Source organism: Myotis lucifugus, unplaced genomic scaffold, assembly GCF_000147115.1.
Source record: "Myotis lucifugus unplaced genomic scaffold, Myoluc2.0 scaffold_30, whole genome shotgun sequence".
Classification (NCBI taxonomy): domain Eukaryota; kingdom Metazoa; phylum Chordata; class Mammalia; order Chiroptera; family Vespertilionidae; genus Myotis; species Myotis lucifugus.
This window is the reverse complement of record NW_005871078.1, coordinates 4,839,327-4,862,572: the sequence shown is the minus strand read 5'-3', so window position 1 is coordinate 4,862,572 and position 23,246 is coordinate 4,839,327. Positions and strand designations below refer to the sequence as shown.

General features: G+C 37.5%; 1 protein-coding gene across 7 annotated transcripts in view; it reads right to left on the bottom strand.

Moving 5' to 3' along the window:
* Positions 1-23,246, bottom strand: part of CPNE8 (copine 8) — a 184,125-nt gene that overhangs the window by 145,509 nt on the left and 15,370 nt on the right. For 4 of the 7 annotated variants that reach the window (XR_002828720.1, XM_023752294.1, XM_023752291.1 and 1 more), the window contains exons 2-3: positions 10,656-10,696; positions 7,232-7,278 (exon numbers count right to left, since the gene is read on the bottom strand). Coding sequence is in view for 4 of the 7 variants with exons in the window: in XM_023752294.1 (XP_023608062.1) it covers positions 7,232-7,278; positions 10,656-10,696 (88 nt within the window). In the remaining 3 variants the exon portion in view is untranslated. Of the gene's footprint in view, positions 1-7,231; positions 7,279-8,724; positions 9,136-10,655; positions 10,697-23,246 lie in introns of those variants that run through there. The other 3 variants (XM_023752290.1, XM_023752292.1, XM_023752293.1) reach the window with 3 other exon arrangements.

Genomic DNA, 23,246 nt, shown 5'->3' with positions numbered 1-23,246 from the left:
TTTTAAATTAGATGATTTAATGTTAAACCTTATTTAAACATTTTAACATTAAATTATACCTTTAAAATATATTAAGGAACTGTTTTTCCATGTCATTGCTTGCTGTTAATTCTATGATTAGTGACATGTTTTAACATCAGAAAAAGGAGGAAAAAAATGGAATCAATTTATCCATGAGGTTCTTACTGGTGATTATGGGTTAATTTTATCACAGACCTGTTAGCTTATCATTTATGTGATTCAAAATATTTTTAAATAAATTGGGCAGATTATTATTTTAATTATTTTAAATTAAATTAGATTGCCCAATTATTTTAAATTAGGTTATTTTATTTAGATGGTTATCTAAATTCAACTGAAAATAAACTTTAAAAATGTCACACCAACCCTGTTATTTTTGAATATTTAAAAGCAGTTCTTCACACATACACAATAAAGGTTGTTGACTGATAGTCATTAAAATGTAGGCAATCATGTATTTAAAATACTCAAAATTAACATCTAATAAATTTCTCAGAAATCTTCCAAATTAATCATTCCTATAACTTTTCCTAGCTTAGCTATCCCCACAGAAGCAAAAGTAAACCCACTCTGGAAAAATATAAAATATAAAACTACAAAGCCTCAAGTTATCTCTAATTTGTCCTATTCAATATTCAGTGATTATTACAAATTTGTCAATTATACCTTAAGAAAATTGGGCAAAATATAAAAAAAAAAAATTCAAGACAAATCTACAGCACTCTTTCCAAGACTAGTATGGCTGACATGGAAATCCAAATGCATGTACATAGTATTTTCCTTAGGGACACACAATGTATTTCTGCTAAAACAGCAATGCCTTAAGACTGACTCTGCACGCCATAGGATATATTGGTTTTACAAAGTTTTTTCAACCACATGCTGCACAACTGTGCTTGCAAGAGAACACCAAATGTCTTCTGCTACAATCCCCTCGATCAGTCACAGTGGAGAAGTCATGATACCTACAGTGAGAACTCTTCAAATGTCTAAAGTAATATGATCCATGCGGAGCAAATACATGCTCAGCAGTATAGTGTCGTTTAAATGTTGTTTTAAAAAAGGGAAAAGAAAATCTAACCAAGCAAAAATATTTCCTTGTCCTGCAACAGGACCCTCAGTGCTTTAGCAACAGTGTTGCCCAAAGACCGTGGGAGCTTCCTCTCTCCTACATCAATAACTTGAGATGTTTCACTACAATATTTCTACAGAACAAAATGGAGAAAATGAATACCCCCTCAGCTCTAAGAGGTAAACAGAATGTTTTCAACAGATGCTATCATCCAAATTTTAAAATACGCTTTAACGTTAAGATAAAAAGCAGCCCAGCCCAGCTGGCACAGCTCAGTGGTTGAGCATCGACCTATGAACCAGTAGATCACGGTTCAATTCCTGGTCAGGGCACATGCCTGGGTGAGGGCTCGATCCCCAGTAGGGGGTGTACAGGAGGCAGCCGATCAATGATACTCTCTCATCATCGATGTTTCTATCTCTCCCTCTCCCTCCCTCTCTGAAAAAAAAATATATATATTTTTTAAAAAAAGATAAAAAGCAGTACAATAAGCATTTGGTTCTCAGAAGTAATTAGCATCCCACATAAATGTCCCCACATGAAAACTGTGACCTTTGTACCAAAATGATTCTGAAGGGATTCTTCCAACTCATAAATCCTGAAACCAGGAGCAGTGTGTGCCCATGTTTGAGCCCATCCTCAAATGTATCCTCTCAACAAATATTAACTGAGCACCTTCTCAGATTAAAGCCCCATCCCAAAAGCGGTAGCACAGGAGCTTGACCTTTCAGGAACACTGAGTTAAAAAGTGAAGATAAAATATAGAAGAAAATATTGTTTGTTGAATGATATAAAGTAGAAGGTGACAAGGACCTGAAGAAAGATACGGGAGTTATGGCATTTCAAAGGTGCAAGGAGAAAATTCTAGTTGTGAAGATCAGGAAAGACCAATAGGTAAAGTAACATGTAAACTGGGCTATGAAGAATTTTCTCATCCTTTCGGAAGATGCGTGCTTATATATCGGACAGATATTATTCAGTATGGAGATGAGTAAATGTGAAAACAGCTCAATGGCAATGGAATGAAGCAGAGACAGTGCCTAACTATTACAATCAGCACGTGGCAGTAGATTTGCCTCCAAACGACAATCACTGTGGGTTACAAACAACTTCAGCCTGCTTTCTTTCATCGCATACTAACTTAGGAAATCTGGAACCAACTCTATAATTTTACATGTTTAAAGGTAATTCACAAAACAGATTACTAATGGATAACTAAAATTTAACGCAAAGGAGTTCATTGCAACATTTTCAGAAGCTTTCAAGTCAAGTGTGCATCCTTAGGGATGTTCCTTTGCTAGTCCCACTTGCCACTAAGAGGTTTTCATATTTTCGTAATTCATGGCACTTAAGTATCATTTCTAGCTCCAAAATTATTATGCACTAAAATATAATTTTTGTTTTAAAAGATCCATTACTTTGAGAGCTTTTGGTAATTCACAATCATTAAATAGAATTTACTGATATTCATGTAATTCTAATAGTGTCAGACATAATTTTAAAATTGCAGATTTCAGCTATAGAATAACTTAAAATAATTTTTCTATCACTTTATTCGGAGCATTTGTTTCAACATGTTAGGCCCCTTTTTATTTTTTTTATTCCTTTTTAATATCTAAAAGTAATTCATCTCAGAACATAAAATCATGTGGCTAGTTACTACATATTTTTCAAGAATACATCTAAATTCAAACACAAACACAACCACTATATTATTGATACAGTGCTGACACCTAACTCAGTAACTTGATTGCATAAACATACTGACGTTCCTGATAAAATTCTCCAACGATATTGCATGCTCCTTGAGGTAGAAATATTGTCTAATTTACATTTTTACACATCACTACAGCTGAGAGCCACCCAGTAAATATAGGTTAAATTGATAAATGGATGGATATATTTAAAATTATTAATCAAGCATCTATAATATCCTTTTACTTGTCTGATTCCAAATATCCTGAGAATAATTATCAAGGCTGTTCAAACCAGTCCTCCTTAAGGTGAGGCACTTAGGCATATGAGTTTTTTTAAGCTGAAAGCAATCGAGACCCTGAGGGCTCAAGAGAACCTTTTCCCTCTCCTTTAAAGAATTTAAATAATGGCCCCAGCCCATAAAAAGAATTATCACCAGAAATAACTTTTTATGACATGTCTACTGGACAGGGCAAACTTTTAATTATTGACCAGGTGTGCTTCTTATCATCCTGCAATGACCTTCCTCACCTCGGAAGCACCAGGTGCCTCACCTCATCCTTAGCTCAGAATGCCATATATGCCTCATTTTACCTTTGTGTAGCTGAACCCCTTGGGTATGTGGGGTCTGTAACTCTCTCATGCATGTGGGGCTCCCATATGCACATTTGTAATTAAATTTGGACATTTTCTTTTGTTAATTTGCCTCTTGTCTATTTTATTATTAGACCAACCAGAAGAAGCTAGAAGGGTGGAGGAAAGCTCTCTGCCCCTCCTCCCCCCGCCCCCCCCCTCACACACACACTTTATTATACTGATTTTTGCTATTATATTTTTTAAAAATGTACAATACTTAGAAGATACTTGGGTGAACTGATGAGTACCCACCATAAAATCATAGACTTGGGAGGAAATTAGAGCCGATCAAGTGCAACTTCTTACCTGGTGAATCAGTCTAACACCTGTTTGAATGCAGGACAACCACTAGAGTCCAGGGTACAGTTCTAAAAACCTGTCCTACTGTGGGATACTCTAAATGTTACCAATGTTGCCCTAGCCGGCTTGGCTCAGTGAATAGAGCGTTGGCCTGCGGACTGAAGGGTCCCAGGTTCGATTCCGGCCAAGGGCACATGCCTTGGTTGTGGGCTCGATCCCCAGTGGGGGGCGTGCAGGAGGCAGCCGATCAATGATTCTCTCTCATCATTGATGTTTCTCTCTCTCCTCTTCTCCCTTCCTCTCTGAAATCAATAAAGAAATATATTTTTAAAAAGATAAAAAAATAAATGTTACCAATGTCTTCTTCACAGTGGACTATATAAAGCCTCTTTGTCCTTCCATTCTTTGGGACAAATTTTTTGTTTCCCTTTTTGTTTGTCTGTTTGAATGTCAAGTTAAGTATAGCCCCATTTCTAAATGAAAATAAGAATTTGAAGATAATAATTATGACTATTCTATTCAGAATCTTTGTATTTTTCAGGTTACACATTCATTCATTGATATGGCATAATTTCCATACCTTTCTTCAAGATGGTAGCCCTCCTTAAATACACACTTGGCATTTGAATGGTTGAAAAATAACATTCTAGGTTTGCTCCCGCCAAAGCAAAATACAATAGTGTTTGATTCAATGACATGAAATTGCCAATACAACCATTTTTGACCTACAAAAATGACAATTTCATATAGCTCGACATTAACAGCATTATCTTCCTTGATGTAAGCACTGCACATCCATCAATGAATCCTCAGATTGCATTAGCTTTTTAGCAGCTGTATAACATCACAGCTTTATATTAGGTTTGAGGCCAAGTAAATCCCTTAGGTCATTTTCCCATCAACTTCTGCAATGAATTTTACGGAATATATAATGCAGGAATTTACTTTCCTGCCACTTACTAGTTTTATTATGCTTATGAAATTTTTTTGATCTCTTAGAGTTCCAATGTATCCGAAATCATACAGTGCTGACTATAGGCCAGACACGTAGCCATTACGGGTGGTTCACATTTCCTCCTCAGAGCAACCACATGAGCTAGAATCATTATCTCATTCCCCACGTTACAGAGCGGGAAACAGAAACACTGAGAGGACAGGTGCACTCCCTTAATCGCTCTATTACACCGGCGCTCAAAATAAGGAAACTGTCTTTCTCAAGTGGTTTGGGATAATTGAATAACATAGTGTATTTCATTTTTCCATCTCTTTCCTTTATCCAGCATGATCAATTAGCTGCTAAACGCAAGAGATTTTAGCTACAAAATGCTTGTCTCTTGCATCTGGCATTTCCTTTCTATTCTTGCAGATCATTCTCTAGTTCTCAACACTTTTAATTCTTTTGCAATTCTATTGAAATTGCCTCTTAACTGGCATTTCCCCATATTGTCCACCTGCCTTCCACTCACTCTATATGATTCTGCCTCCTACTTCTTGTCACTTTCTACTTTGTTTGTATAACCCCATTTGAGTGTTATTGCCTCTTACTAGTACTTTCTATTCCTTCAAAGAGAAAAACTAAACAGGTAAAATATCGTTTCCTGTTTTTATTTTTATTGATTTATTTTATCCCATCACCATGTATCCCCCATAGACTCTCTGCCACCTCCACCCACCTCCCCTCACACCAGTCACCACACTGTTGTTTGTAATTACACAATTTTCCCTTAAATAGTAGGCCTCCCTCTCCTATTGTCTTTCCTTCAGAGTCAAACCTTAAAGAGTAAGTATAAAGCTCCAAAGGTCAATTTATAGAATGCCCTTCCATTAATAAAACCAAAACATAAAGGTTGGGATTAGAAAAGGGTTCTGGAAAGCAAGGTGGTCTAAGAGCAGAGGCTCTGACGCCAGAAGGCCTGGGTTGCAATCTCTACTCTGTGTTTTACCACTGGGTAATTCTTGTCAAATCACCTAAGCTTCCTGCGCTTCCGTTTCCTCGGGGGTAAAATAAGGATGAAAATAATATCTACCCCTTACGGCTGTTGTGCAAATTAAATTAGTCAATATATCTAAAGGGCTTACAACATTAGTCATTATTATCACAAAAGACCTTGTAAATTAAGTAAGAAATCTGTATCTCATTGCTTAAGCATCAGGAAAGCCTCATCGTTAGGCATTTGCTTTGGTCCAGATGCCTATTCCTGTACCTATGGATCTTCTCTCAGTTCTTTATTGGCCTCTCAAGTAATGCTATTTTCTAAACACTCCTGACCTATGGTCAGTCAGCAGTTCCACCGCATTGTCCCAGGCCTTTGAAAAAATGAACTGTAGAGCAAATAACAAAAGAAAAGCATATCCCTCAGGAAAATAATCAAAGGAATAACTAGAGGAACAAGAGAGAGGGACAGAGACTCATAAGAAAACAAAAGATAACATGGGTCTGAATAAAGGAGACGGCTTATCTGAGATATTTTTTATGAAAAAGAATTCATAACACTCAATAACCGATTAAATGAAGGAGGTGTAGGAAGAAAGTCAAGGATGGCTGCCGAAACTGCAGTTGGGTATTTTGGCTGGTGATGTCATCAGCTACATTTGGAGCGAAGAAGAAGCAAGCCTGGTGAGCTGACACTTGTATATGCAGAGTTTGACATAAATATCGAATCACCGGAAGCAATTAGGTAAGAGAAACTGGTGCTCAGTATCCCACCTACCCATTGTCAGTAGAGACACTTTTTGAATTGGTTTGCTCTCTCAGTTTCGAGGATAAATTATAATGATCTGCTCTTGCCCTCTCTCTCACGACTGAGACACATGGGTAAAATGGCTGCAAAGCAATCTGTGGCGACAAAGAGCACGGATCTCACCAGGGAAATCTCACCAGAAACTGTAACCTCATTAAAACAATGCACTAAATTCCTGGGGTAACCAGCAGCTACAAGCAGATGGAAAGGCCTTTTATTTGAATATGCTCCCCTCCCCTCCAGCATCCATGTTTGCATTGGAACCTAGACATGCATTAGAAAGTAAATGGACTAAAATAGAAATTCTGCCTCATTGCTTTTGCTTTACTAAACAAAGTATATTTGTATTAGGAAACTAAGTTTCTACTTTATTTTCAAATAATAAGTTGGCAATAAGCAGGGGATAGTTGATATCACGCAGCACACTTAACCCCCACCCCCTTTAAAATGGTATTTTAGGAAATCAGCAGTTGACCTGCAAAAGTAAGACTTCAGTTACATAAGAACTGAAACACATTAAATTTACTTTTGACTGAGGAAAATACAAGTTTCAAGACTAGAATATTCCACAGGAAAGTCATAAATGAGCCAAATATTCAGGATTATTAAAAATAAAACACAACGGTTACTTTCACAAAATGAAGCAGAAATTCATTTTGGATTTTAAAAGACTTAAAATAACTAAAACCAGGAAAGTACCATCCTCAAATTGTAACTTATACCCTGCCTTCCAGCACAGTGATTTTTAAAAAATTTTAATTCTTACCTCTCTCCATTCTTTATTTCCAACTCCTTGTATATATAAGACACAAACTACAAAAGATGAAAAACATATATATGTCATTTATAAAAATCAGATATGAATGCATCATTTATTTTTCTACTGTTCGAAAACGACACCAAAATTAATTCCTAATTCCCGGCCCTCCTCTTGCCAGAAAATTGCTAGTAAATCATTAAATGGCTGAATTTTTTGTGTAAAGAAACAAAGAACAAACTATATCAGATCTTTAAAACTTAATTAGATAGAGAGCCTGGCACATAAAAATATAATGATAATTTAATAATGTCTCTACATTATGCTACAGATGTAGATAACTTTTAAAACGATGGTTTAAGACATTTCAGTATGCTACTAGACATAAGTCAGAAGTTTTTCCTAAATACCTACTGTACTCAAAGCCATCACCGGAAGAACAACCTAGAACAAATTAACTGCCATCCTCAATAGAGTCATACCTCATTTTATTGTACTTTGTAGATATTGCATTTTTTTTTACAATAAAAGGTTTGTGACAACCCTGTGTTAATCAAGACAATCGGTACCCTTTCTCCAACAGCATTTGCTCACTTCGTGCCTCTGTGTCACATTTAGGTAATTCTCTCAATACTGCAAATATTTTCATTATTGTTATTTTGATTTTGGTGATCTGTGATCAGTGATCTTGGATGATGCTATTATAATTGCTTTGGGGTGCCAATATAAGATGGCAAACTTAGTTGATAAATGTGTGTGTGTTCTGACTGTTCCGCTGACCAGTCGTTCCCAGGCCTTTCTTCCTCTCCTTGGGCCTCTCTCTTCCCTGAGACACAACCAGAGTGAAGTTAGGCCAATTGATAACCATACAATGGCCCCTAAATATTCAAGTGAAAGAAAGAGTTGTACGACTCTCACTTTAATCAAAAGCTAAAAATGATAAAGCTGAGTGAGGAAGGTCTATCAAAAGCCAAGACAGGCCCTAAGCCTCTTCTGCCAGTTAGCCAAGTTGTAAATGCAAAAGGAAAAGTTATTGAAGGAAATTAAAAGTGCTATTCCAGTGAACACACAAGTGATAAGAAAGCAAAACAGCCTTATTGCTGACATGGAGAAAGTTCTAGTGGTCTGGACAGATCAATTCAACCACAGCATTCCCTTAAGCCAAACCTAATCCAGAGCAAGGCCCTAACTCACTTCAGTTCTCTGAAGGCTGAGGGAGGTGAGGAAGCTGCAGAAGAAAAGTCTGAAGCTAACAGAGCTTGATTCATGAGGTTTCAGGAAAGAAAATGAACGCCTGGCTATAAGGCTTCAAAAGACAGGCTAATTCTCTTGTTAGGGGCTAAAGCAGCGGGTGATTTAAAGTTCAAGCCAATGCTCATTTACCATTCGGAAAATCCTAGGGCCCTTAGGAATTATGCTAAGTCTACAACAAAACCTAGATGACAGCACATCTGGTTACAACATGATTTACTGAATATTTTAGGCCCACTGTTGAGACCTACTGCTCAGACAAGAAAAGATTCCTTTCAAAATATTACTGCTCATCCACACTACACGTGGTCATCCACGAGCTCTGCTGGAGATAGACGATGAGGTGGTGGTTGTTTTCATGCCTGCTCACACAACAGCCATTCTTCAGCCCACGCATCAAGGGGTAATTTCAACTTTCAGGTCTTATTATTTAAGAAATATCGTTCATAAGGCTATAGCTGCCATAGAGAGCGATTCCTCTGTTGTATCTAGGTGAAACAAATGGAAAACCTCCAGAAAAGGATTCACCGTCCAGATGCCATTAAGAACTTCTTTGATTCATGGGGCAAGGGCAAAATATCAACATTAACAGGAGTTTGGAAGAAGTTGACTCCAATCCTCACGGATGACGCTGAGGAGCGTGACTTCAGTGGGGGAAGTAACTGCAGATGAGGTGGAAACAGCCAGAGGGCTAGCATTAGAAGTAGGGTCTGAAGATGTGACTGAATTGCTGTGATCGTATCATAAAACTTTAACAGATGAGGAGTTGCTTCTCATGGATGAGCAAAGAAAGTGGTTTCTTGAGATGGAATCTACCCCTACTTAAGATACAGTGAAGTCTGGTGAAATGGCAACACAGGATTTAGAATATTACATAAACTTATTGATAAAGCAGCATCAGGGCTTGAAAGGATTGACTTCAATTTTTAAAGAAGTTCTAGTATGGGTAAATGCTATCAAATAGTACTGCATGCTACAGAGAAATTGTTCATGAAGAGTCAACTAATGCACCAGACTTCTTTGTTGTCTTATTTTAAGAAATCACCACAGCCATCCCAACCTTTTGCAACCACCACTCCAATCAGTCAGCAGCCATCAACTTTAAGGCAAGACCTCCACCAACCAAAAATTTACTACTCACTGAAAGCTCAAATAATGGCTAGCATTTGTTAGTATATTATTTTTTAGTTAAGGTGTGTATATTTTTAGACATAATGCTATTGCACACTTAACAGACTACATTATTCTGTTAACATAACTTTTTATATGCAATGGGATACAAAAAAATCTGTGTGACTCTTTATAGAGATACTCGTTTTATTGTGGTGGTCTGAAACTGAACCCTCCAAGGTGTATCTCCAAGGTATACCACATTTGTAAACAGGTAGGAAATCCTGTCAACCATAAAGAGAAGATGCAAACGGGAGATTAAGGGTTTGGGGTAAAGATTATGGAATTACAAAAAAGTCCCACTTACTTATCAAATGAGCTATAGAAAACTTAATACCCACAAATTATAATACCATTTCCCAACGAATACCTCAAGAATTTTAACATCTGACAAAACCTTTCCCCTATAATTAACCCACATTTTTTCATTCATTTGTGGAGATGGAGAGCAGTTAGATATCAACTTCTAAATAGTACACAATTTGTACTAACCGATTTTATACATTAATTTGGCTGTTTTCTAATTCAAATTATCTTTTTTATTTTACAAATTATCTCTGATTTTCAAAATCTCCATTTAGGAATCAAAAAATTCAGCTCATACAAGATGTTATATATTTCATGTAGTTATATATGCCTCATACACTGCTTTCAATTACAAAAAAAAAAAAGGAAGAGTATTACTCTGTGATTAAAACACTTAAACACATATGATTGTTTTTCAAATATGATTTCTGCCACATGGCCATAGCATGAGATTGTAATTCAAAGGAGAACTGTCCTGCATTGGAGTCATCTGCACTTCCATCCTACTCTCAAAAAGCTGAGCAACTCCCTCTTTAGGTAGAGTACTGCCCAAGGAGATGAGCACACAGGGCTTGAGTCCATTCCCCTTCTTTCTTTCCAGGCTTTAAAACAAATATTTAAACAAAAATTATGAGTTCCATACAATTGTTGCAAAATCAGAAAGTAAAATAAATAGAATATCAAAAGCAAGTAAACAGATACTTACTTGGATCAGATTTAGAAAATGTGTCTCTGTCAAGAAGATTTCTGTTGAATAAAACAGAAAATGTTAGATGAATATAAGGCCAAAATATTTATATAAATATATACATATACATCTAATGCATATATATATATATATATATATATATATATATATTGCATGTAATGTATTGCATATGTATATATAGTACACACACACAACCAAATAAAAACTCGCCACAGACCTGCCTGTATTTATTCAAAAGACATCACTGGAGTTTGGGAAGCCAGGGGGGTTTATTTGTTCAGCCTTGCACTGCAGTTAGCTGATAACAAGACTTGCCACAGTCTAAGATTAAAATCCTTTGAGAGAATTAACTTTTAGGTTTCCTTTTAGTCCTTCATTAATGAGTACATAGATACTCAAAAATGTTTCCTGAATTGAACCGTGAGTTGTTACTAATGCAGAAGTGTTTGGGATTCAGAGCATGTGATCACATTAGTCCCTGCCATTAGAAGGCAACAGTGAAGCACCATCTACTGCCGTGCGTGACACCAAGCCTGATGAGCTTATGTCGCTATTATGGTTTGGAAATTTAAGATGGGTACGCACAGATCTTGCTTGAAGATTCTTCCCAGTAAAGGTTAAAAAGGTAGGCAAGGCCATTACTAGAACCTACTTATTCTTTTTTTACAGATATTTCCACCTCTACAAGAAAAATGGGTATTCAGAAAATGTCGCTATCTGGATTTCTCTGGTATTGGAATATCCTCTTAAATTCAATGAGTAGTGATGCAGCCCTTTATGCTCATAATAACGCTGAGGAATATAAAACAGTTAAGTTCACTATGCTCTGATTAGTAAGGCAGATAATTATTAGAAAAAAATATCTAAAACTATTTTTTTCTAAAAAGTCATCATTTGAAGCTATAACCTTGTCTAAAAAACTTGGCTGTCCAAAATGATGACTTGAAGGCTCCAGAAGTTAAATTTGTACTCCATACTCATCCTTCATTAATTAGTAATAATTTATAATTCATAAAGTATATTTCTATACTTAATACTTATAAGAATCCCATGTTTAAGCTGTCTTATTCCTCCACAAGGACTATTACTTGTGTGCATTTATCTGTCTGCCCTTGGTATTTGAAAGGCCTCCTGTTTTCATATCAATCTGATATCCTTTTAGTTGTTTCTATTCCTAGAAAGAAGAGAAAATATCTGCCATATCTATATTTGGAATTAAATCAGATTCAAAAATCACTAGTCAGAAATCAAATTAAAAGTAATATTTCTGTCCCCTAAAAGCAGACACCATGACTCAGAAATAGTTGGTAAATAGTAAATTAAAACATTTCCATTTGAGAAATTACTGTGATATATTTACAAAAAGCAGTTCTCCACTTATGGAGAAATTCTCCAGCCCTTCCTGTGTTTCCAGTTTTTGCTAATTAAGTGTCCTAAGAAAATGTAATTCAACTTTCTCTCATAGTTCATAAATATCAAGGAGCAATGACAGAGGAAAACATTGCAGAGTGGTTGGTACTCAAAAACCATCTTATACACTTATTTAAAAGAAAATAATTTGATTTTAACCACAAATGCAAAATAATGGGTTTCTAGCAACAAAAAGATAAATAGTCTTAATCAGAGGCTTTACTGGTCATGTTGTTTCTTCCAGTCATTAAGATCCATAAAACATAATGGTAAAGTCAAAAACAAAGAAACAAAAAATCTTAGATCTTTTATATGAAGAGAAATAAAACTCTTCATCACGTAGTCCCTGAAATGTACAATTTAAATATCCCATTGCTGTCTTATGATAAATTTGATCTATTCTTTAGTCATATGAATGTAATAGGATCTCTGACTATATTTCATTTCCAAAGACTATTTACCCAAACATATACAATTTGAAAAGTTTGGGAAAGGCAAGTATTCTTAAATAATATATATTTACTGCAAAATGCCAGTGATTGTCAAAATATGTAATCCAGGTTGGATTTATAAAAGAAATACAAGATTTTTACCTTCCCAAATTCTATTAGCAACAAAGCACACTCACACTAAGTAAAATGAGATAGGTATTGTTGCAAAGGCCGTTTCATCAGAAAACAAAGTATGCTGAGGCTCAGAGACACTGAGTAAATGAATAAGAGCACACAGCCCCAGACGGGATAATCCACTGCAGCCAGCTCCTTCTGAATCTGATTGCCCTGTTCTTTACAAAATTCCACACAGTCTGGAGACGTCCAGAAGAAACAACTTACTTTTCCTGTGAATGTTAGACATGCAGCAGGCCTCAAAAATATGAGCTACTAGAGTGTAAAATAAAATACATTCTAGTTCATGGACTGATCTGAAGAGAGAGGCTGCCTACAGAATGAAGAGAAAGAACTAGGGTGGCCAAACATAACTGTTTTCAATAGAAAAATATTGTTGTTTTCCATTTGAGGCACTTTAAAAAAATAGCAGTGCACATACACACACACACACACACACACACACACACACACTCCCTATCAGCTTTTATATAGGGAGACTACTCCTTCCCTCCAGTGGGGTGTCATCTGCTTGAGCTAGGATGCCTATAGCTTTATGCCTATAATTTTATAACATGTCAAACTTCACTAGGTGAAAAATCCTGACTGTGTCTTTCTAGGCTGTAAATCTAAATACAGCCCAAACAAAGAAGAAATTATGAAAAAAATACAGCGTATAAGTTAGAAAATTCACCTGAAGAAATTTACAGTGTATGAGTGGGAAAACTATGATCTGTGAATTGCCTGGGTTGTTCTAGTAACCACTTACCCTCAAATGCCAATTAAAATGCCTGGACTATGGACTTAAACAAGTTCAACTGAACTAGCTAAGGCTCCATCAATTCAACTCTAACCTGCATGAAGAAATACGCAGTTAATGGACACGGCGCGTTTTGTATGAAGCCTGGAATAGGAGTAGAGAAGCAAGAATTTAGTAACATCTCTCTAGGACCATCCAATAGAAAGGCTTCCCCGAGTTCCCACCTTTCCTATCAATGCTCACAGGTATTAGTCCCTTATGACAGAGACCAATGCACCAGGCATCCTCCCTGAGTACAACAGTCAGCTAGCGCATCCAATAACCCTTCCTGCTCTGGTTTTATGCTCAAATCACCTCTCAATTTTAAAATAGTCTCTCATACAGTTATTAGCACAGAGCTGTGCTAAGTGGCCAACAATGAATATTATAGTTGTCTTGACAATTCTATTTTTATTCTCAATTGGCATTCCAAGACCCACACTGAGCAGCCAATTAGCTCTTGAAATGATATCTCAGGTTGTCTTCCTCACCTGGAAGCTAGCCGTTCTCTTTAAACTTCAGTGCAATTTTGCAAGTGATTTTCAAGCAAATAGTCTAGGCCTAAGATCTAACTGAGCACTTCCGAAGACACCATTAATATTAAAGACAAGGTCCCTTATTTCAAGAAGCATAGATTTTACTAGGAAGACAAACTCACAGAAATAATTAAATAGCAATATCAGATGGTATATACGAAAACAGTTTATTATGGGAAGAAGGAACAATAACCTAAAAACAAACGCACATTGATTCAGCTACAACTTTTAAAAAAAATAGGTACAATAGTTAACTCTTATTCCAACCATTTTCAAAAATATACCAAGATCACACATTTTATAGGTATGTCTATATGATTAAAATAATTTAAACAGGGACCTAGCTCAAGTATCCTTTTCTTCTATATTTATATATAACAAGGCTTTATTGGTAGAAAATTAAAATGTCTAATTCTTACGTAAAATGAGCATAACAACGTGGTCTATTAAGGTAAACGTGATTTGTCAGTTAAACTAACATTGCAGGCCTGCTGCTAACTCTTCCCTACTTAGCAAATGACATCACCTAATAAATATCATTCTTTGATAATGTGGTAAATATAGAAGTTTTTAAAAATGCTTTAAAGAGAAAGCAAATATCATTATGCTAACAGATGCAATTTGAAAAAGAAAATATACTTGGTATATATTATGAATCTTAAACTGAATAATTTCAGATGAAAGGCAACCCTATTACTTGTGACCTTTTAAAGTGCTAATTTAACAAAACCTACACTATACTTGTTTTAGGGAATAAGTCCCCAAATTGAAGGTATGACGTGAGTTCCAGAAAGCAAGCTGAGACAACATGTAAAGGGCCTACGGCTGCACCTGGGTGGAACAGTTCTATTTATTCTTTTAATAAGAAAAAAGACATGGGATATAAATAGAGCCAAACAAAAATTGTTCTATTTAATATTCCACAGGAGCAAAAACATAGCCTATAAATAGTCAAAATATGCTTAATCACTTTACAAACATTGTCCGCATAAACTTCCCCTGTGTGAACAGAGAACCACACCTCTGCATCATACAATTTCCCCTGAAAATTGTTCTGTATCTATAAGCAAAACGATTCTGGGTTAAATCAAAATGTAGGAAATGATTAGGGGGCTTTTGTTTACATGTTCTTCAGTGTAGTCTCAGGACCACTGACTACCGGCAAGGTGTGGACCAAGTCTCACTTGGCAACCGTGGAACCTAGCACAGGCTTGCACATGAGCAAGGGCTCAACAAGCACCTCCTGAATGAATGAACGGGTTTCAGTATCCAAGCAAAAGCATCAGCCTTTTACACGTGAGATATAGTGACGTGTATGATTAGGGAGGTGGCATTTAGAGCCTTTGCCCTAATAAGTAACCCATTAACTGAGAATACCTGAGAGTGGCTGCTTTACTGGGATTGGAAACAAGCCCTGTGTCACTGAGCCACCCTGCCCATGGCCCTGACTTTGGGCATTATATTGTTTTATGGATTGGAATTTGGGAGTTCTTGGGGGAAGGGGAGGGGTATGCATTTTTAAATACACATACACACAAAATGATTTTCATGGATGTGTGTGTGTTTTTAAATAAAAACAATGAAATCAAAACTTTTTTTTAACCAACTGAAAGGAAAATGATCAAATGTGGAAGTGACTTGAATGCAAAACTTAATCCCCTCATTTATTTATTCTTGATCTTATTCATTAAATAAACATTATCTCTGGAAACTTAGCATACAAATTTAAGGAAAAAATATTTTTCCTGAAACTACAATTTGTATGAGAAGAGGAAACAGATTGTGTACAGGCAAAAACATCAAGCCTTAGAAATGAAAAAAAAAAGTAGTAGTATTTTGAAATTGAAGCTTACTGCAAAGTCAAAGTCAGCTAGAATCTCAGATACCAAGTAATTCTGAAGGATGGGGTCATTGGAAAGTACTTAACAAGATTATCTGGCTTTCAAGAAAATAATAGACTTTCAGATGTGAAATTGTACAAATAAACTAAAAATCCAGTTCAACAGCTTCCTCTCATAGCCTGAACATGCAAATAGAACTTTACCAGACATGACACATATTACCCCACAAAAACTGAGGATGAAATAAACTAAGATATTCTCAGATTTTGCTGAAATAGGATATTTAAAGTATTTCTTAATTAGTACTAGTGAGCTAAAAAGGTCAGTGATAAAAATAACAGTTTCAACCTTGGCGTGGGTTGAATTTGGTTTAGATCCTAAGAAAATTTGAGGGGAAGATAATTAATAGATAAAATATTTATGATTTTCTTGCGGTCTTCACCTATGATTGATATTCTTGAAAATTGCTTCAAAGGAAACCCAGGTATTTTGCAAAATCTGACATGTCAGAGTTCTGGTTTGCCTGAGCTAAAATAAATAGAACCCATTGGTTTCATTGTTTTTCGATTAAAAAAAGGTACCAAACCAGTCCCTGATTTCAGCTGGAGCAACACAACATTTATGTTAACAAAACTGGGCAGGATAAAAAGAGACTGAGAACAGAATATGGGTCTCCTTAAAAACCTGAAACACGCATACAAAACTAACCTTACTATCTTTTCCTCCACGTTGTAGCCCCTCTATTCCTAGCTCAGTGAAATGGCAACTGAGGACGGCAGAATAATGCCCCCACACCCCCAACATATCAGGTTCTAATCCCTCAAACCTATAAATATGACCTTATTTGGAGGAGGAGGAGTCTTTGCAGATGTGATTAAATAACGGATCCAGACCTGAGAAATTAGACTACCCAGGATTATCTGAGTGGGCCCTAAATGCAATGATATATATCCTTTTAAAAAGACAAAGGGAGCTTTGACACAAACAGAGAAGACAGTGTGAACAGAGCAGAATGAGATTTCAGGTCTCTGCCCTGAAGACTGAAGTGATGAGGCCACAAGCCAAGGTATGCCAGCAGCCACCAGAAGTTGTAAAAGGCAAGGTATGGATGAATTCTCCACTAGAGCTTCCAGAGGGGGAATGGCCCTACCGACACCGTGGTTTCTGCCAAGTGACACAGATTACAGACTTCTGGCCTCCAGCATAGTGAGAGACTAGGTTCTGTTGTTTTAAGCCAACAAATTTGTGATAATTGATTACAACAACCACAGGAAACTAACACAGCAACACTGTCCATCCCACCTGTCTCCCAAGGGAGACCCAGAGTCATCCTCCCTTTTTCTCTCTCCCTCTCCCCTAATGCATCTCCTATTTTGGCTTCTGATTCCAAGTCCCAACTACTTCCCAGACCTTAGAGCTCTTAACTGGTCTTCCCTTGGTCTCACCAAGATGCCTCCAACAGTAAAACCTGACCAAATGGCTCCCTTGAATAAAAACCCATTACCTTCAGAAACTCCAAATTCTTTAATATAGCACCAAACACCTGCCATATTCTCACCCTGGCTTTATCTCCAGCTGCACCTCTATCCACATTCCATATCATCTACACTCTGCTCTAGACATGTCAGAGTTTTTGCAGTCCCTTACACTAACATTGCCTCACAGTCCTGTACTCACATTTTACCCACAGCATTCCCTCACTCTGAAATTTCCTCGCCAACCTCATTCCTGCTGGGAAATGTGAACCTTTTTCACTGTCTCCCCACTGCTGTGCCCCGGGCAGGTAGAACTGATTACTCCCTTCATGCCCAACGGGAACCTATATCACAAATTCTGCACCTACTAATCATGTACTGAGCCAGGTGCCAGGTGCTGGGCTGAGCACTTTAAACAAATCATTCCATGGAACCCTCACATAATCCTAGCAGGTAGCAATTGTTATCAGAATCCATTTTGCAGATGAGGTATTAAAATTCAGAGGGGTTAAAGAAATTGGCCAAAGACACAAGAATAGTAAATCGTCACAGTGCATTTTTGTAAATTTTTCATTGACTATTAATTTTTAATTTTTATTTTTGTATCTGTTATATTGACTATACTATTGAGAACAAAATGAAATGAGCTGCAAATAACGTCATCCTTCAGCATCACTTCAGAAGGTCTAGACTCTAGAGAATAAAATATAAAATAAAAATGAGAGCATTGTAAAGAGAAAAATTAAATTTTTACTTGCAGAAGATTTAACTTTGTATGTAGAAAAAATAATAGAATTAACTAATAAAATCTTTCAAAATTGGTAAGATAATTCAGTAAAGTGATTGGTGGCATGATGAATAGAAGAGTCTATAATCTGGGGGGTATCAACAGTTACTAACTGTCCTATCCAATTCATACTTCTTGGCAGTTCTCTGTTGCCTTCCATTGCTGAAGTATGTGAGGGCTACGCAGCTCTCTGTCACAACAACCTCACTCCTGAATCCTAGATGCTGCCATGAAAGCAAGTCTCAGACCAAACTCTGCCAACTGGAACTCAAAACAGTCACGCAATAAGCTCTACGAATTTACTCAAGCCCCAGCTCTCTGCTTTCAGGGACAGCACCTATAGGCAGATGCCACCATACTCTGGTGACATCAAAGAAGGAAATTCATGATGAAAATATGGAAATGTTTTATGGAGCCCAGAGTCAGGAACATAAATGACCTTATGGGAAGAACTAAACAAGAACAGAACCACAAAGCCCTGGTAAATCAAGAGACCACACCATGAGGCAATGAGCAGGGCTGCAGGGACAGCAGGCAGCAAGTCCACGGGGCAGGCCCTGCAGCAAAAAGGCATTTACTGCAATTCCCCAGTAGCACTCAACACTGGCATTTGAACAACAGCAGTGAGGGCTCTGTGGGTGCAGCAGAGAAAGGAGGAGGGATTTCCCGGGATGGCAGCTAAGGTCATTCGCTCAGAGAGGAGCACTGCAGTTCCTACTCTCCAGGCAGGAGGCACCAGACTTGCAGAGAGGAGCCAGGTTTCAGTATTAATATCTGGAAAAACCTGTGCCCATCTTCTCTAGTCATCAAAACATGGATATAAATGATACAAATGGATAAATGGATAAAATGGGTATAAATGATACCTGCTTTTTATATATGCCTACATAAATGCACAGAGAGGTATCTAATTGGTATGATCCATCACTGGGTTGAATTTGGGATGATTTGAATGGTCTCCTTTCTCGTTTTCAACATTGTTTGGCTTTGTTTGTGTGTTTTTACAATGAGCATGTAGAACTTTTGTAACAATTATTATAAGATTTTTATTAGAGAGCCTTCACTATCTTCATGATGTGGGTCCATTATTTTTCAACTATTTCTGTTGAATGCCAGTATAAAAATAAGAGTTCCTGCCCTAACTGGTTTGGCTCAGTGGATAGAGCATCGGCCTGCGGACTCAAGGGTCCCAGGTTCGATTCCGGTCAAGGGCATGTACCTTAGTTGCGGGCACATCCCCAGTGGGGAGTGTGCAGGAGGCAGCTGATCGATGTTTCTCTCTCATCGATGTTTCTAACTCTCTATCCCTCTCCCTTCCTCTCTGTAAAAAATCAATAAAATATATATTTTTTAAAAAAATAAGAGTTCCTTGCTAAGTGATAGGAATTTTCTTCACACTTTATGATATCGTAGCATACAATTCCCATAGCAACTATATGAGAAGGAATTTCTATCTTCATTTATAAACCAAAGCACAGAGAGATGAACTCTCAGCTGAATACTCATTGTTGGTAATATATGGAGCTGCAGTTTAAATCCAGATGTTTCCATCTCTGAATTTGTGCTCTGCTCCTTAATACATTACACCATTACACTAATTAAGTTACAACTCTTGAGATTGTGAATCATTATTTTCCTCAGTCCCTCCTCCTGCCTACTCTAAAAGTAACCACTTTGAGCTCACTTGCTAACAGCAAAGTGGGCAATGAGCTTGCACCTATTTCAAACAATTAGCCCTATTAGCAGTCTTTCAGAATTTATTCCTTCTCCCAGAGTCAATGCATGATATTTGTAGGTGACAATCACTGACCAAAAACCAAGAGCTGATGACTGTGATGGATCTACCCCAAAGTAAAAAACTGAAGGCTGACTACTCTGCTCAACATCAGCTCAGATGTCTTCCAAGCACCACTCCCAAAATATGTTGATCATATGACTAGGTTTTCTGCTTCTCTACTATAGGGTGTCCCAAAATTCACACAAGATTTGAATTTTGCGTAAGCATTAACAACAACAAAAAAAAATAAAAGCCTAATTTTACTTGGTTTATTGAATCAGATTCTAATATCTGTTGCCCTTTGATTTCAATCCCTTCAATTTGATAAGCATTACCAAGTACAAATTATGGCCCAGGAGCAGGGACAATGAAGACCAATGAAGACCACGGCTTTGCGTATGTGCCAGCAAAGCCGTGGAGGCCATTTACCCGATGTGCAATTCCATACATAACCCTATACTGTATACTTTATGAATCAATAAAAAATTTACAATTTTTAATTATAAACCTGTGTTTTCTATCAAAATTACTTCTGGCGTAAATTTTGGGACACCCTATAGCTGTTGAGCAATATACTGCTTCAATATGGGGGGAAAGTCATAGGTCTCCAGGCTCAATATCTGTAAAGAAAATCTTTATCTCTATGCAGGGTTATCTGGAATCAGCTCCCTTTAAGATTTATCAATCAATACACAGGCTATACCAGTGAGAAAAACACTATGCACACTATGCCTATAAAGATAAGGCTAGGTTGGCTAGGTTGGCAGGGTTTGGTTTGGTTTTGTCCTCCATATTTTAAGTAATACCTTCTGTAATTTCTTTAGATCACTAACCACTGAATAATTCAAATATCTGTAAGAGCCATCTGAGCTTTGCAGGATCAACAACAGAATTTAAAGAGAAGGAATTAATCTGAAACGGCAAGCACAAATGACCAACCAGCTGAGATGGAGAGATTGAAAACAGTTTTCTAACATGCATCTGCTATCCTTGTTACAAACGATTAGACCAGGAATTTGTCCCTGACTCAAAAATACTCACCTAGGTCCAAAAATAAAAAGTAATAATAAAATAGCAGAGTGAAATAGGCTTGGGCCATGTCACCTTCATCCTGCCTTTATACAACTGTTTATTTTTTCAAGCCATTTGATATTACACTCTTTCCTGTATTTATGCCTTCAGTCATGTTCAACTTTCTAAGATGTTCGACTTTCCTTTTTTCAACTATAATTGAATTAATAATTGTTAAGCACTTCCTACATGCAAAACATTGGATTAGGTACAAAGCTGAAACAGGTAAACAAGACCCAGGTCCTGCCCTATGGGAATTTATCACTTAATAATTATCTAATACTCTTTCAAATGTTTATTCAACAAGCACTAAGCTACTAAGTGACAGGAAAAAAGGAATGGTGTTGAAGACTGTGATATACACACATGGGCTCTGGCCCCAGATTATTTATATTCCGTTAACGGGACAGATTTGTAAACAAATATGTGCAGCAAAATAGGGAATGTGTAAAATAAATTCATCACAGATTACAGGAAAGGAGGGAGAGGCAATTCCATCTGAAGAATCAGGCAAGCCAAAGCTGGTTTAGCTCGGTGGATAGAGCATCAGCCTGCGGACTGAAGGGTCCCGGGTTCGATTCTGGTCAGGGGCATATACCTTGGTTGCGGGCACATCCCCAGTGGGAGGTGTGCAGGAGGCAGCTGGTCGATGTTTCTCTCTCATCGATGTTTCTAACTCTCTATCCCTCTCCCTTTCTCTCTGTAAAAAATCAATAAAAATATATTTTTTAAAAAAAGGAGTGTCTCCTCAGATATAAAAAAAAAAAGAATCAGGCAAAGTCTTCATAGTGAGAATGATGCTTGAACTATCAGTAAAGTCTATCGAGTCAGATAACAAAGGAAAGCAAAATGATTCCCCCAGGAACCAAGGCGTAAGCATCCTGGTTCCCTCAGGAAATGCAGGTGGACGAAATGGCTTAGTGTTCAGGACACAGCTTGGAGAGGACAGTAGGGAGAGAGAGGGTGGCATGACATGGAGAGAATGAAAGAGAACAGGCTTGAAAAGCCAGGTCAGGGTTTGGAAGATTCTCACAGACTTATAATAGAGGCAATAAAAGGATTTGTAACGAAGGTAAAAGTATGACAGCATTTACCCTTTTTTGCCCTAGCCGGTTTGGCTCAGTGGATAGAGCATCTGCCTGCGGACTGAAGGATCCCAGGTTCAATTCCAGTCAAGGACACATGCCTGGGTTGTGGGCTCGATCCCCAGAAGGGGGTGTGCAGGAGGCAGCCGATCAATGATTCTCTCTCATCATTGATGTTTCTATCTCTCTCTCCCTCTCCCTTTCTCTCTGAAATCAATAAAAATTAAAAAGAGAGAGAGAGCCGAAACCGGTTTGGCTCAGTGGATAGAGCGTCGGCCTGCGGACTGAAAGGTCCCAGGTTCGATTCCGGTCAACGGCATGTACCTGGGTTGCGGGCACATCCCCAGTGGGAGATGTGCAGGAGGCAGCTGATCGATGTTTCTCTCTCATCAATGTTTCTAACTCTCTCTATCTCTCTCCCTTCCGCTCTGTAAAAAATCAATAAAATATAAAAAGAGAGAGAGAGAGAGAGAGTATGCCAATATTTGCTTTTTTTGAACAGATAGACCACTGTATGGGATTCATGGCAGGGAGAAGGTTTGCCCAGAGCAAGTGTGAGGTTGAAAGGTCCAATAATCATGTGCAATGGTCTCTGCCGGAGTCAGACAGGCCGGACCCAGTCAGAAGCAGAGTGGTCCAATACGTTAAAGAGACGATGGAGAAGTGAAAGTGAGAGATCAGGGATTGAGACTTAACTGGCAGAAAGTCTGTTTGGGTAGAGAAAATGGTGGAGAGGGCTTACTTATTCCCTGGTCGGGAAGCAAACTGGAATTTCAGGAGTACCCATATGTGGTTTGAAAAATCTCTGATGCAATTCTGAGACGATGATAATCCTCGTTTAGAATAGCTGGTTTAGACCGTGACCCTAAAATGAACGTGACACAACCACATAATCATTTCATTTTTTAAATTACAGCCTATTCTATGTGTGCTGGAAATGTTCACCAAACATCATTAGCAGCAGCCTGTGTTACACTAATTCACCCATTCATTGTCTTCATTGAAACGAAGTGGTTTTATAATTTTGGTTTTTTTCTCATTTTATTGTTAAACCACTATTGAGGTCAGTCTCTTGAAAGATCTGATGTAATCAGGCAAGGGGACATTTTAGGTTAAATATAATCAACTGAGCACGGAGGTACTTTCGCTGTGTTTCAAGCACTTGAGAAATTATTTCGGCAATCCAACAAATTAGCATAACC